This window comes from Castor canadensis, chromosome 12 (assembly GCF_047511655.1).
Source record: "Castor canadensis chromosome 12, mCasCan1.hap1v2, whole genome shotgun sequence".
Taxonomy (NCBI): Eukaryota; Metazoa; Chordata; class Mammalia; order Rodentia; family Castoridae; genus Castor; species Castor canadensis.
The window spans coordinates 7822357-7838567 of NC_133397.1; the positions used below are offsets into that span (position 1 = coordinate 7822357).

A 16211-nucleotide genomic window follows, 5' to 3' on the forward strand; every position below is an offset into this window, starting at 1 on the left:
ACCTGGTCATATGAACTAATTCAGACCCTGAAGGTGGCCTCGTCAGGGACCAGATCTGACCCTCTGACCTGCTCAAGGATGCTCCTGGCGTCCTCCCCTTGGATCCTACATAGCCAACCTTTCATTTACCTTAGTGCACAAAACACTGCCATAGTTCACATTTTTAACCCCTCCATCTGTGTTTCCTTTCAGCTACTGTCCCTTTGGCTCCTCCTTTCAGGGAATTGTTTGTGGTCACGCACTTCTTTTTTCCTCTTCCTTCCCTGCCTTGAACCCACTCCAACCAGACTTTCATCCTCACTTGACTAAAATCACTCTCATCAATGATCTGTACTGTACCTCTCCCATGCTGAGCTCATCCAAACTCCTGTGCCATTGACAGGTCTTTCTTAAGGCTTTCTTTCACATGGTTTCTGGTCTCCACTGTCATCTATTCTCCTTCTTCATCATCTTTGCTGGGCTGTTCTACTCTAACTCCTCCTAGACACCAATAACTCCCACATTCATACCTCCAGCCGGTACATCCCTCCGTTCTTGACTCCTGTGTCTGACTTGCTGCTCAATATCTCCTCTTGCATTTTTTCTTTTTAGTGGGACTGGGGTTTGAACTCAGGGCTTCATACTTTCAAAGCAGGCACTCTACCCCTTGAGCCATGCCTCCAGTCCTCCCCTTGTTTTTCTAATAGACATAGTGCATTCAACATGTCCCAAATCTTAATTTTCAATCCACTCACCTGCTCACATCAGTTCTGTGGATAGGCTCTACCCTCACCCAAAAGAGGATCTTGATTCTCTATTCTTATAGTTGCATCCAGCCCATCATTGGGTCCACCTTCAAAATAGATCTGTTCTGCCCCACACAAGGCCCTGTTCAAGTACTGCTAGCAGCTCTAGGCTTTTTCCCCAACAGCCTTCCATTCTCACTCAACCATGTCCTTCTGGTCTAGTCTTCACACAGTGACCTGATTACCACTTCATTCAAAATCCTTCAGTGACTTCTCAACTCATTAGAATTAAATTGAAGGCTGGCAGAGTGGCTCAAGCGGTAAGACTGCCTGCCTACAATTAAATTGAAATGTCTAATGGTGGCCTCAGAAAAACTATTCAAAATACTCTTATTTAACAGGTGGTAGAGGAATATAAATCCATATAATGTTTCTATATAAATCAAAATTTAGAAATATATTCCTTTCTAATTTCTAAGTAAACCAAACTAAATTTATCTACATAATAAAACTGCTTATAAAATTATATAAGGTATAACACAGAACACTTATCAAATCAGCCTAATAATATTTAAGTCACTTATTGGCTTTCAGAACTTACTGGCATGATCTTTTGTTTGCTGCATTCTCACTAATTAAATGGTGACCCGTTCTATAGAAGCTACAACTTGACAGAGGGACTTGTATCAAACTCCTTCAGCACCTTCCCCATGAAATCAGCAGTCACTCCATAACTTGTAGTCTCAAAACAGAGAATTTCTGTTTATGGTGGTGGATCAAGCCTAAGAATCTGCTTCTGGAGTGTGATTATATTAAATTTTTTCTGATCTTTATAATACCATCATTTTAATATCTTAGTGTTGGCTAAATCACTGAAGTTTTTTATTGAGTACCACATATAGTTAGGTCCTTCTTGAAAGGGTCATAAGACTGGGCCAAAATTATGCTTTTACCAGACTTTTTGTTTGTTTATTTGATTTGGTTTGGCTTTGTGGTTTTTGTTTGTTCATTTGGGTTTTTCCTTTGGTTTTTGTTTGTTTGTTTTTTATAGCATGGGGATTGAACCCAGGGCCTTCTGAATGCTAGGCAATCACCATAGCCCTTGATCCACACCCCCAGCCCTTTTGTTTTGTATTTTGTTTTTGAGATAGGGTCTTGCTATCTTTGCCCAAGCTGGCCTCAATCTGGAGGTTCTCCTGCCTCCACCAGACAGCTGGGATCACAGGCCTATGCCAACATACCTGGCTAGATTATCTGGTTTTGACTATGAACTCAGTCGCTCACATAATTTTTAAATGGCCTCTTTTTGTTTCAGTTTTCTTATCTGTAAAATGGGGTGATGGGTGATGGTGACAATATTCAAATAAGCTAATTGATTTAGAGTGGTACCTGACTCAGAAAATGCTAGATTCACATTACTTCTTATGCTAGAACTGCTGCTCTGGAGTGGTCCTCTGATGGAATTATTTTGCTTCCCCCTCCCTTTGCCTTTCCTCGAGGTTGTTACCCCTCCCTAATTTTTTTTAACTGTTACACTTCCCTCCCTTTTGTCTGGCATCCAAAATTCTAAAAAGAAGTCTATGCTTTTACTTGCTGTCAGGGTCTGGGGTCAGTGCTCAGGGCAAGTGCCTGGCAGAAGGAGGAAGATGGCTGTGGAATTGTGTGGCCCAAGAGGAAATTAAGAAGGAGCTGGAGAAGCCAACTGACCTCAAGAAGAGTGGCTTGTTGTTGCTGTGGGTCTTTACCACCAACAGGGGCCACCACAGCCCAGTGGACTAGTCTTCCCTTGGAAATGTGACATCCAGTGTGCTGCAGAGCTATACTTGGGTGAATGCAAACTTGAAAGAACTGGCTAGTTTAGTAAGTGTCACCAGATGAAGGATGAGAAAGTTCCCTGAGCTTCCCAGTTTCCACACCAAGTCACTGGAACTTGAGATCCACAAGTGAAAAGCATTTAAAGGTGTCTCATTAAAAAAAAAAAAAGACAGAGAGTCTCACAAGGTGGAACTTTTAGCAATTATTTATTTTAGAATAGCAGGATAAAGTAGGAAGAAATGGAGGGAAAAGGGAGAAACATTTCCAGCCTCTCACCCTCTACCCCAAGGAGCTAGGAATAAAGACTGGTTCTCAACTGTGGCCTTTGTACTTTCTCAGCTGGAGAATAAAGATGGTCACATTGTCTAGCAGACTCTAAACATTAGACAGTAGTTCTGGGTGACTAAGATGGGTGCTGCTTATTATTTTAAAACATGAAGATATGATCTAGGCCTCCCCAAAACACAGAAACATAGGTGAGTTTTAGATTTCCTTTTGCTAAACATGCCTTCCATTTTTCTGCCCATCTACCTCTTCAAGGAGCTTTGCAGCTTCTGAATAGCTCAAAGGGAAAGGTAGCTATAGAGAGCTTTTGTTATGTCTCCCTATTTTTGTAAAAATCTAAAAGATGAGGGAGGGGAGTTTGTTGCTCTAGTTTTTCAGTTTTTACTTCCTGGATCTAATGTCTGAGTCTGGTCCTTTAAATATTAATTTAAAATAATAAATATAACTTTCCTGTCTCCTTATCTGTCTATTAGACCTCAAAAGAAGTCTGCCCAGAAGCTAGAAAGAAAAGACACACTCTTTGATTTTCCAATTGTTTTTATAAATCTTAGAAGACCTGGCTATCAAGGTAAGGAGATGGGTAGCACCATGTCTGGCAGAAAAGGGGGATGGGGTCAGGGTTGATGACTCCATGATCTTGCAGTTGCTGAATTTCCAAATAGGAGATTATCTGGACATAACAATTGCTCCTCCAAACTGGGCACCACCTCCTTTATGGCAGATGAGCTCGTCTTAAATTCCATTTACTCTCTTGAATTTATTTTTTGGCCAGTTATATAAGATAAATTTATGTACTCTCTTTCCTCCCCAGGAAGGACAAAACAGGGACCCCACTTAAATGCTTAAGATATTAACTGCTCAGTCTTTCATTCCATGCAGTCAACCTGCACAAAGCATGTAAACTGATCTGAGGTTTAATATGAAGAAAGGTAACATGTCTGTCTAAAAATAATTATAGGAGCTGATGCACTGACCTACATCTGTAATCCCAGCTACTCTGGAGGTGGAGATGGGGGCTAGGGATCCCAATTCAAGGCCAAACCCCAACCCAACAGAAAAAGCTGGCTGTGGCGGTGTTACCGTGTTGAGTGGTCTAAGAAGACGCTAGTCCAAAAGATCCCAAGTTCTTGTGTAACCTGAACAGAAAACAGAACAGAGACACAAACTGTAAAACAGTAGCAAAACTTTATAGAAAGAAAAGGAAAGGAAGAGGAAGAGGAAGAGCCGCAAGAGAAAAGCGATGGGCTCTGGCTGAGTGACATAGAAGTACTGATTTATTTGTTTAAATCCAATTTATAAGTTGTAAGGCAGGAAAAATCTGGGCAGTCCTTAGGGAGAGACTAAAGTGGCTGGCATGGGGTATTCTGCATATGTGCTTACACTAATTTTTAAGTTTTTAATTTTATGTATTGTATGCATGAGATGTGACCAAAACTCATGAGGTCTTAAGCAGAGGCTTAATCCAGAAGTTAAATTGGGGACAGAACTCCTTTTTTTAACCAGGAAAGCCAGTCCTGGAGGTGCCTCTTTGGAGACTGTCTTGCAAAGATTTTTTTTGACTGCCAGGGTATTTACAACATGGAGGGGACTTATTGCTCTAGAGATGGCTCAGTGTGGTGCAAGGGGAGTAATGAAAAAAATCTAGCATGAGGCCAGGCACTGGTGGCTCATACCTGTAATCCTAGCTATTCAGGAGGCAGAGATCAGGAGGATCATGGTTTGAAGCTAGCACCCAGCAAATAGTTCATGTGACCCTTTCTTGAAAAAAAAAAAAACACAAAACAGGGCTGGTGGAGTGGCTCAAGTGGCAGGGTGCCTTCCAAGCAAGCATGAGAACTGCAAACCCCAGTACTGCAAAGTCTAGCATGAGGATATCAGATTTGTTTAAGAGAAGGGACTCCCATAGTGAGTTATTTTTTTGTTTGCTAGCCTGCCTCAGTAGTATACATCTGTCATCCCAGCTCCATGGAGGCGGATTGTAGTCTAGGCCAGCCTGGGCAAAGCCAGACCTTGTCTCAGATATAATCCAAGCAAAAAAGGGCTGAAGTGTGACTCAAAAAGTGGTAGGACACCTGCCAGCAATCTCAAAGCCCCAAGTGCAAACCCCAGTATGACCAAACAAACAAACAGAAAAAAAACTACAGGAGCTAGCCCAGGAGGTTGGGGACCATTGCAATGTTCTTAAAAAGGAGACCAAAGGAGACACACGCCCTGGGCAATGAAAACCCAGTCGGCATGCAGCCTTTCTGCCCTGCTCCTCCCTTCTCTCTCTACAAAAGAGCCTGCAAGATGGAGCTTTGAAGACAATACCCCTCCATCTTCTTCAGAGCTGGCCCTTGGAAAAACCTGTTCTTTCCTTCCTACCAACTCTTGGCTCCTGAATTCTGGACTTCATGCAGCAAGAAGCATAGATCTTGTCCCAGTAAGACTCTCACTTTATTAATAACATTAATTTTGTTAATAAAACAAATATCCTTGACTCAGAGCTGCATGGTGGGCTTTAAGAAACTTGTCCTCTTAAATGAAGGTGAAACTCAGCGATAGTGGTGAAAAGATAGAGTCACATTATCCTGATGTCCTCTGTCCCTAAGTCATCTCTTCAGTCCCTTACTTCTTCCATGGCCTCATTCCTGTCATAGGACTAACTCACTATTCCCAGTTGAGCTCCAAGTTCCTGGCTAAGGCCTGGATGGGGTACCCCTGAGGAAGGTCTGTTTCCCCAGTCTCTCCCTTGCCCTTTCTGGGTCAAAATCCCAAGAAGGCAGTACTCTTCACACACAGACAAGGCTCAGTGGGCAGTCCAGGGCAGCCACGAGCAGCTGGATGGCACCAGTTAATCCACCAGGAGTCCCTCCTCTCTTCCCTATTGGAAGCCCATGATGGTGGTCAGAGGGTGGGAACTTCAGGGATTCCTGGTATTGACTTTTTAGCAAGTGATGCAGTATCTGGGCATCAGCCCTGCAGGCCAGAAGACCTTCAGTAATCAGGCTTTTCCCAGCAGGCTGATCCCAGGAACTTTGCCTTTCACCCTTTACTCTCAGGCTACACTGGCCTCCTTTGTTTCTCAAACATTCCAGAAGGATTCTGCTTCAGGGTCTTTTCATACCCCTAGGATCTATTCTTTTTTCTTTTCTTTTCTTTGGTGGTATTGAGAATTGAACTCAGAGACTCCTGCTTCCTAGGCAAGTGCTCTACCACTTGAGCCATGCCCTCAACTCCTTTTGCTTTTAGTCTGTTTTTCGGATAGTCTCAAACTAACTTTGCCTGGGATGGCCTCAAATTGTGATCCTCCCATCTCCACCTCTTGAGTAGCTGGGATTACAGACAAGGACTACCACGCCTGGGCGTCCTCTATTCTTTTTTGAGTACATTCTTCTTTTTTTTTATGGTACTTGGGTTTGAACTCAAGGTTTCACACTTGTTAAGCAGGTACTTTAACACTTGAGCCACTCTGCCTGTCCCTTTTGAGCACATTCTTACAGGCTTTCCTCCTCAATACTCCACTGAAACCATTTGTATTAGTCAGGGTTCTTTAGAGGAATAGAACCAATAGAATGAATGTGTGTGTGTGTGTGTGTATGAATATGTATGTATGTACATACCCATATAAACACACACAAACTGCATATATATTCATAAAAAGGGATTTTTTTTAGATTGGGTTACACAATTGGAGGCTGGATAGCCCAACAATGGCCATCTGCAGGCTAGAGAACCAGAGAACTCAGTAGCTGCTCAGTGCGAGAAGCTGGAAGCCTCAGAATAAGGGGACCAGTGATGCAGCTCCAGTCCAGGGCTGATGATGTGGAAGCTCTCTGGAGAGTTGGTGGTGTGAATCCACACTGACAGGCTGATGAAACTGGAGTCTGGGTAGTTCTCGACCTCTCTGTCTAAGACAACTCACTTTCACCCTTGAAAGTGTCTCTATTCTAACAAACTTTACTATAATATCATCATTCTCACCCTAGAGATGACCCCTTTCCTAACAAACTTTGCTATCATTTTCACTACAAAAAGAAGCAGCTGGATTCTGATGTTGACGGGCGATGGCAGCAGCAAGAAGAGACAAAGAACCAAGCTTGCACACTTTGGCAGTTACTCTACTTTTGTTCCATCCAGGCCACTAGCCTATTGAGTGGTGCCACCATATTCAGGGCAGGCCTATCCCCTTCGGTTTCTGTCTCTTGGAAATGCCATCACAGACACACCTGGAAGTGTGCTATGCTAATTTTCTTAGGCATCTCAATTTAATCAAGTTAACAATCAAGATTAACCATCACACCACCCTTGTCCAGGCCCCTGGTGACCCCTATGTCCATATCCTCTGGTCATCCAGGAGATGAGAAGGCAATCCCACTTCAGCTCTCAGGAGGAGCATCTGGCAGTGGTGATGGACAATGTCTTACTTTTGGACATACTGCTTGGCTTCCAGGACACCATTGTTGCTGGGTTTCTTTCTAGCTCATGGACATTTACTCTTGTGGTTTATTGGTCTCAGTCCCCAGAACTTTTACTCGATGGATACTCACAACCTTAGTAATCCTGCCCAGGCTCTTTACTCTCAAACTTATTCCTCCAGTTGTGCCATTTCCCCTGAATATACAACTCATCTGTTCAACCTGGTACTCAACATCTCCACTTGAACATTCGATGTGTATTGCTAACGTAAATAAATTACAGAACGAACTCTTGTTTTTTCCTCTAGACGCTCTCACATGCCCCACACAAATCTTTTTGGTCCCAGTAATTGCTAACTGCCTTACAGCAGATCAGACCCCAAATTTTGCAGTCATTCTTAATCTTCTCTTACACCAATCCAATCTGTCTAGAAAGACTTTTTGCCTGTATCTTTTAAGTACATCCAGAAGTTAACCTTTTTTCTTCAGCGTCATCACTATCACCCACCAACATTGCACACCTGGATTTTTTTTGTTTGAGGTAAGGTCTTGCTGTATAGCCCAAGTTGGCCTCAAACTCACAATCCTTCTGCCTCAGCCTCCCAAGTTCTGGGTTTATAGTATACACCACACGCTTGGCTTCCACACCTGGATTATTTCAATACCATCCAAAGGGATCTTCCTGCTCTCCCTTGCTTCCTTACAACCTGTTCTCCACACACTCAGAGACTCTTATTAAATGTAAGTCAGATCCTGTCCTCTGCTTTCCATCTAACTGAGAATAAATTCTGATGTCCTTATCATGGTCCCTTGACAAAGATGTCTGCTCTCATGACTTTTTTTATATTTTGGTGGTTGTGTTGAGGATGGAAACCAGGACCTTGCATGTGTTAGGTGAGCACTGTACCACTGAATCACATTCCCACCGCTTTATCATAGTCAACAAGGCCTTCACGATCTGAACCTGGCAGCTTCTCTGACTTTGCGTACCCCACTACACTCTTCCCTGCTTATTAAAGGCCACCCTTCTGTATCAAGGGCTTTGCACCTGGAGTGCTTATTCCCCACTTATTGTGCAGCTGAGACCTGTACTACTCCTAAACCTCCTCTCAAATGTCATTGCTATGGGAGGAGTCTTCTGAGACCTCTCTATCTAAAATAGCAACTTCGACCCCTCAACCTTCCACTCCATCTATGTTCTATCTGCTTTATTTTTGTACATCATGTTTTTCTCATCCAATATGTTTTATGAACATTAATTTACATATTTGTTACGTGTCTTCCCCCACCTAAAGTGTTGGCTTCATGAATTAGAGATTTTTGTCATTGTCCATTGCTTTATTATCTAATGTGCCTAAAATAGTGCAGGGCACACGCTAGGCACTCATTGTTTAATGTATGAAAGGTAAATTCTTTGGGGGAAGAAATTTATGCTATGGAGCAAGCACACTGAGAATGAGTGTTTGTAGAGATTTCCATTGTTATGAACACACTTGGTTCTATGTGCCTTTGTAAGATACTTTTACTGTGATGACCTTCAGCAAAAAGCATTAAAATAAACTGAAATTAGGACCAGAATTACAAATCACTGTATTATATAGTAATGAACCATAATTTAAAAAACAGTGAAATTTTTCATTACGTAACTATTACTAATATTTCAGTGAAAGGAAAGTTGCTTATTAGGTTGATAAGTTATTTAAATGTTTATCTCATTGTTTTATATTATATGTCTCCTATGATACACATCACTAGAACAGTCCTACGTATGTGTGATTTATACAAAAATACATACAATAGGGATGCATGTCCAAAACTGTTTTCTGATGTCTTGTTATCTAGAAGAGGTATTAAGATAGAAATAGATCCAGGCACATGTTTTAGGTTTTGGTTCATCACTATTCTAGTTCAAGGACCAATTTGTATAACTTAGTTCTTACTGTGTAACAAACATAGTGACTTAAAACAAAACCATTTCAGTGCACACTTGTAATCTCAGCTCTCAGGAAGTGGAGGCAGGAGGATTGTGAGTCTGAGGCCACCCGGGGCTGCAAAGCCAGTTCCAGACTAGCCTGGGCTACACAGTGAGTTCCAGGTCAGCCTAGGCGACATATTGAGACCCAGTCTCAAAAAAAAAAAAAAAAAGTGAAAACAAGTAACATTTTGTTGACTCACAATTCTGATCCACTTAGCATCAGCCGAGGTCATTTACATGAGGTCTACTGCATACGAGGCTGGGAGGTCCAAGAAGCTTCATTCAGGCGTGATTTCTTATGTGCCTTCTATCTTACATGCCTGTTTGGGCTTTCTCACAGCATGGTTGTCTCAAGACAGTCGGATTTCTTTCTTACTATGGCAGCTGACTTTTCACGAAGGAGCATCCTAATAAGAGCAAAAGCCAAAGTCACAAAGATCTTGCTTTGGAAGTTGTACATCGTTGAAACAGCATCTACTGGCCAGCGATGATCACAAGACCAGTCCAGATGCAAGGAAGGGGGTAAATGGATCTCATATTTCAATGATAGTGGCATTTCCAACCACAGACTTCCTTTACACATCACTAAGTTAATTCCTATAGCTGTATGCAGCAGTAATTTATCCTTTCCATTATATTCCACTTATGATTAGACTACAATTTGTTTATCCATCCTATTGCTGGAGATTTGCGGGTTTTGCTATTACAAAGTAAGATTTATGAAAACAATCACACATATCTTTTGCTGAACATATGCACTCCTTCTCTTGAGTGTATGTCTAGAAGTGGAGTTGCTAGGTCATAATTAGAGTATACTTAGTTTTACTTCTAAACAGTTTTCCAAAATGCTTCTACCAATTTATACTTCCATCAGCAAAGCAGAAGAGATCCAGTTTATGTGTTTGTGCTCAATCTTGATATTGTCAGTCTTTTTAACTTTAAATATTCTGCTGGGTATGTAATAGTAGCTCATTGTGGTTTTAATTTTCATTTTTCTGGTCAATAGTGATGTTAAGCACACTTTAATGTATTTATTGACATTTAGTTATCCTCTTTTGTGAGATACCTGTTCAAGTCTTTTGCTTATTTTAACAGGATTGTTTACTATTAATTTGTAGGCTATCCTTGTTATGTAAGTCTGTCAAGCCAGGCACTAATGGCTCGCACCTGTAATCCTAGCTACTCAGGAGGCAGAGATCAAGAGGATTGTGGTTCAAAGCCAGCTGAGCAAAAAGTCTGGTAGACTTTACCAGCTATACCATTTAAGATTGGAGTTTTCTTTGTGAGATTTTTATTTTATTTTATTTTCAGTACTGGGGGTGAGTCCAGGGCCTCACTACCACTGGAGCCACACCCTCAGCCAGTGAGAACATTTTAAAAATAGTTATTTCCTAAATAGCTATAGGATTGTTCAGATATTCTATTTCTTCTTGTGTAACCTTTTGATAACTTGTGTTTTTCTAGGAATTTGTCCATTTCCTCAAAATTTTCAAATTGACCTAAAGTTGTGCATGACAGCCTCTTACTGGTTATGATATTTGAAGTGGTACCACTTTCATCATCCTAATATTAATTAATTTTGTCTTGCTTCTTGATCAATCTGTCCAGGTTTACTGAATTTTTCATTATTTTCAAAGAGGTAACATTGGTTTGTGGAGCATTTCTATTGAATGCTTGCTTTTTAAAAGTTAATTTCTCCTCCATATATATTTTTTGATGGGTCTAGGGTTTGAACTCAGGGCTTCATGTTTATAAACCACACATTCTATCCTGTGAGCCACACCTCCAGTCCACTTTGCCTTGCTTATTTTGGAGATGGGGGGGTGGTCTTGTGAGCTATTTGACCAGACTGGTCTCAAATCATGATGCTTCTGATCTGGGTCTCCCAAGTAGCTAGGATTACAGGTGTGAGCCACCAGCACCCAGCTTCTTATCTTTTTAATTTCCTTCTTCCCATTATTTTCCAGTTTAACCTTCTTTTTCTAACTTCTTGAAATATATGTCTGTATCAAAAAGCCTCTCTCAGTGAGAACTTTCTTGACCATCCTGTTGTCACTGGGTGAGGGGGCGAAGGGGTTCTCTCAGAATCCTAGTTTCCACACAAAATCACAGGTAGTTGAGATCCACACAGGTGAAAAAAATTTCAAGTTGTCTCACAAAAAAAAAAAAAAGGAGAGTCTCACAAGGTGGAAATTTTTATCAAGGATTTTAGTATAATAGGATAAAATAGAGAAGAATGGGGGAAAAGGAGAAACATTTTCTGCATTTCAAAGAGGAAATGGGAATAAACACTCCTTGTTTAACGAATAAAATAGTTAAATTTATTGAGCCCTTACTATGTGAGGCTTAACTACATGGGTTTACAAGTAACACATAATTTTTACATAGAAGGAAACTAAGGCACAGGTAAGAAGGAAAGTCATAATTAGAAATCTAGGTCTAGGCGGGCAATGCTGTCTCACACCTGTAATCCTAGCTACTCAAGAGGCAGAGATCAGGAGGACGGCAGCTCAAAGCCAGCTCAGGCAATAGTGCTCCAGACCCTATCTCGAAAAAACCACAGAAAAGATCTGGTGGAGTGATTCAAGGTATAGGCCCTGGGTTCAAACCCTACTACAGCAAAAAAAAAAAAAAAAAAAAAAGAAAAGAAAAGAAAAAGAAATCTAGGCTTAAGGGCTGGAGATGTAGCTCAGTGGCAGAGCGCTTGCCTAGCATATTCCATGCAGAGAGAGGGAGGTCCCCAAATTAAAACATAATTATAACTCAGCAGCCTGTGTTCTTTCTTCAAACCTGGAGACCTCTGACTTTTTCAAGTTTTACCAAGGTCTTGTTTTAGTATAACAGGTAAAGTAGGGAGAAATGAAAAAAAAAAAAAAGCGAGGGTTGGGGGTGGTGGTGGTGGTGGTGGGAACACGACATTTCCTACTCCCTATGCAGGAAATGGGAGTAAAGGCTCAAAATTATAGTTTTCATCAGTGGCCTTTATGCTTTCTGAGCTGGGGGAATATCACCCCAATCCTAAAACGATTGTTTCTGGGTAGAGAAGATGGGTGTAGTCTATTGTTCTAAAACATGGAGATGCGGTCTTGGCCTACTCAAAACACAGGGACAATAGGTAATTTTAGGATTCCCTTTGCCAGTCTTGCCTTCCAATTCTGTGACTCTTTACCCACTGGAAAGAGTTTATAGCCGTTAAACATGCCGAAGGAGGAGTGATGCAAACAGCCCCTTCATCTAGACGTCCTGTTTGAAGAGGGCTCGGAGCCCACGCTGACACCCTTCCACGTGGATCTAGCAATCACTCCGCGGCGGGCGCCGCTCACTTGCTTATTGGTTGGTTTTAGGCTCCGAGAGCAGCGCGCACAGACTTCCCTGGGGCAGGCCCGGAACCCAACGGCAGGGGCTCGAGTTTCCGGCCGGAAGGCTCCTTCTCGGGCTCCCGGAAGTGGCGCTCGCTGCCGAGGTAACGGGTCCCGGCGGGGGCGGCGCTGTGATGGACTTTGAGGAGACGGTGAGGAGGTGGCGCGAGCAGTTGTCTCTGATAGCTGGGGCGCGAGGGGAGTGAGGCTGAGGAGCATGGCCCCAGGAGGACGTGGGCGAGGGATGAGCCTGGCGGGCCGCGTGTGCGCGCGGGTTGGGAGAGGCTGGAGTGTGCGGCTCCAGCACGTTGTGGGTGAGGGAGGGTGATGTGTTTTTCTTTAGGGGTGAAGCTGTGGGTTTGTGGGGTGCTCACCCGCGTGGCTCTTCCTCGGCGAGACCACACGACAGTCCGGTGCGATGCTGGAGAGGGTGAGGGAGGGGCGCGGCGGGGCTGGACTCTGGCCGTCGGTCTTTCTGGGAATCCAAATCCGGGTCTGCCCAGTTACCACTGTGGTTGTCCGTCAGTACGGTCATGGAAAATTGTACCAAAATAAATTCGGCACGCATTTTTGATACGCTGCATAAAGTGCTGCACTCTTTGGCGATATTGAAATCGGTAATTAAGTCAGCCACAATAAATCAAACACCAAAAAGCAGAGAATTAGTCTGTGTGTGCACAGTTACTGCGATGGTAAAAGGTCTTGTAAGTAGGTGGTCAGTACATGTTAATTGAATGATGGATAATGTCTAAATGCTAAATTGATGAAATTACAATGAAAATTTACCATAAACCATACATACATGGTTTGAGTAGATCACCTGTTCTGCTCAGTGTTGAATCTCCAGCACCCAGTTAAGGGATGGGGGTGTGGCTCAAGTGTAGAGCTCCTGTGTAGCCGGCGTGAGACCCTGAGTTCAAACCCCAGTACCGCAAAAAAAAAAAAAAGAACGTGGTACCCAGTTAAATGTCTAGTGTACACATAGTTGATACCCTTTACACTGTTGAATAAATAAAACTTGAAGCAACTGCAATAAAAATCTAGTTGCGTTGTGATTTGTGTTTTTAGTATCCTGGAGGAAGTTCTATTTCTAATTTTTGTCCGAAGTCTTGTCTGTATTTACATTTTTTCAATTTTTTCCTCAGACCATTTTTCAAGTTTTGTTTACTCCTCTTTGTTTCCAGTTTACTTCTACCACCTTTTCTTTTTTCTCACACATATTTTAAGACATTTTCTATAATAGTTTTAGTTTCATACTGGTCAAGAGATACATTTTCAGTTTTCTGTGATTTTTAAATTTTTATTTATAAGGAATCCTTCAAAAAGAACTAAGAACTGCAGAGTTTTGATAAATGTGTTGAACGTGGTTTGATAGTAACACCTTTTCTGTCTTCTTCCTTAGAAAGAGTTTAAAGCACGCTGTTCCCAGTGTGGTGCTGTCTCTTGGGGTCTTACTGAAGAAGGCAAATATTACTGCACTTCTTGCCACAATGTTACAGAAGTAAGTTACTGATATCATTTATGAGTTTGTTTATGTTTTAAAAATTGTGGTTTCAACCTGATATGTAGCATAGTTCTCAAAAGTTGATTTTTTAAAAAAATCACTCATACAATTCCCCAATTCCAAGAATGTAAGTAGTTTTCAAGTGCTCACTCTTAGGTTAAAGAATTTGTGAGTTAGATTGAGGTTAAGCTTATGAAAGTATGTTGAGCCATACTTATAAATGAATTTCTGATGCAGACTGTCGTTAAACCACATTAACACTGTACTTAGAAGGTGATGCATTTCTTTTCATTAGTATTTATTTAAGAGTTTTTAATGTGTTACACTAACTTAGAGATTTAGAAGCTGGGCTGTTAGAAAGATTGAAGATTTTTGGGAGGATTGAAAATACGTTTCATTATCATTTTACCTTTGTGTAGTACCTTACAAATTATCAAATGTTTTCTTATCCATTATCTTCTTTCCTCCTCATAACAACCTGTGAGATAGTGTTATGCCTATTTATAGATAGAGTAAGTAGGGCTCACAGTTGACTGAGTCTGCCAAAATCATACAAGTACAAAGTATTGAGCCAGGTCTTGAACCTGAGTCTTCTTATTACAGGCTTCATTTCACTCCATCACACTGTTTCTTAAAATAGAGATTGTGATACTGTCCTGTGTAACCTTGGTAAATGAGGTTACCTTCTTTACACTGGAGTGTTCAGTCCTATTCTGGCGACCATAGCTTTAGACCAGTATAACCAAAATAATCAAGGGTATGGATAGTCTACTACTAGATAGGCCAAACACATAGAAAAGGATTTGCTGAAAGTATTTAGTGCCAGGAAGGAACAAATCTTAACTTTCACCACATCATTAAGAGAGGCCAACTGTGACAGATGAGTGACTGCTCCAACATGGAATGATAGGGACTGATTTACCTTTCTGCTTGAAGCAATTAAAAACCTGGACAAAATATCTGAAAGTAAAAAAAATAATCCTCTTGAGAAAAGTTGTTAGATAGTTTGCATTTCTGTCATACAACTGTTGCTGAGATGCTTATGTCTGCTTTCTATTTAGTCAGATAGGATAGTAAGATACATATCTACTGAAGAAGCCTTTAGGGTGATGGTGATGTCCATTAGCTGGATTATGGAAATAGTTTCATAGGATAAGGTGGGAAGGAGGGAGGGAGGTAGATTACACACCCAGCAAGTTGTGAAACTTGAAATGTACGAAGTTTGGTCCTCTCCTTTGATGCACATTAGGGCACTGGTAGTTTTATTTACTGTTTTTTTTTTTTTAAAGCAAGGATTAATTTGAATATGGTAAGATAAAGTAGGGGGAAAATACCAAGAAACATGCATACCTGCACCCCATGCAGGAAATGAGAATAAAGATTCACTTAACTGTTATTTTTGTACTGTTGTGCAAATTCACATATGGTGAAGGAAGATTGTGTCTTAATGGACTATTTGCCATTAGCAGGTGAAGTTAACATACTATTTTTATAGAAATTGAGCTACCATAAATAATTGCTGCCTCTGTGTGTGTGTGTGTGTGTGTGTGTGTGTGTGTGAAACTGGGGTTTGAACTCAGGGCTATGTACTTGCAAAGTAGGTGCTGTATCACCTGAGCCACACCTCTAGTCCATTTTGCTCTGGTTATTTTGGTTGGTGTCTCGCTGTTTCCCCTAAGCTGACCTCAAACTGAGATTCTCCAGATCTTACCCTCCCAAGTAGCTAGGATTACAGTGTGAGCCACCAGTGCCTGGCAGTAATTGCTTCTTTTCTTTCTGTCTTTGCTACTGTTCTATTTGGTTCTGTCTGTTTAAATCTCCTGTAGTCACTTTTTAGTTTGAAATATCCTATTACCTACCTGACTCTACATTTAAGACTGTCGACCTGCATGGAATAACTTACTAAGATGTACAGTTCTTAAAGGCAGGCACCATGTTTTTTACTTTTTATTTTTTATGTTGTGTTTGTGTGTGAGGGATCGAACCCAGTGCCTTGTGCATGCTAGGCAAGTGTTCTGCCACTGAGCTACATCCTCAGCCCCAACGTAGTTTTTATAAAGAATATGCATGTAGCTCAGAGCCTTCCTTCCATTGGGTAGGCAAACCTGTGTTTGTGCAACTTCACTGGTTACTCTTGGCTTTATGGCCATT

At 41.5% G+C, this 16211-nt stretch overlaps 1 protein-coding gene and 1 pseudogene across 4 annotated transcripts in view; both read left to right on the forward strand.

The window, feature by feature from the left end:
• The first annotated feature begins 2305 nt into the window (after window positions 1-2305).
• On the forward strand, window positions 2306-3561 carry LOC109695923 (histone deacetylase complex subunit SAP18 pseudogene; annotated as a pseudogene).
• A 9064-nt stretch (window positions 3562-12625) lies between these two features.
• Window positions 12626-16211, forward strand: part of Taf1b (TATA-box binding protein associated factor, RNA polymerase I subunit B) — a 68445-nt gene continuing 64859 nt past the window's right edge. For 2 of the 4 annotated variants that reach the window (XM_074049149.1, XM_020178720.2), the window contains exons 1-2: window positions 12628-12708; window positions 13959-14057. In XM_074049149.1, coding sequence (XP_073905250.1) covers window positions 12691-12708; window positions 13959-14057 — 117 coding nt within the window. In that variant the 5' untranslated portion in view covers window positions 12628-12690. The other 2 variants (XM_074049151.1, XM_074049150.1) reach the window with 2 other exon arrangements.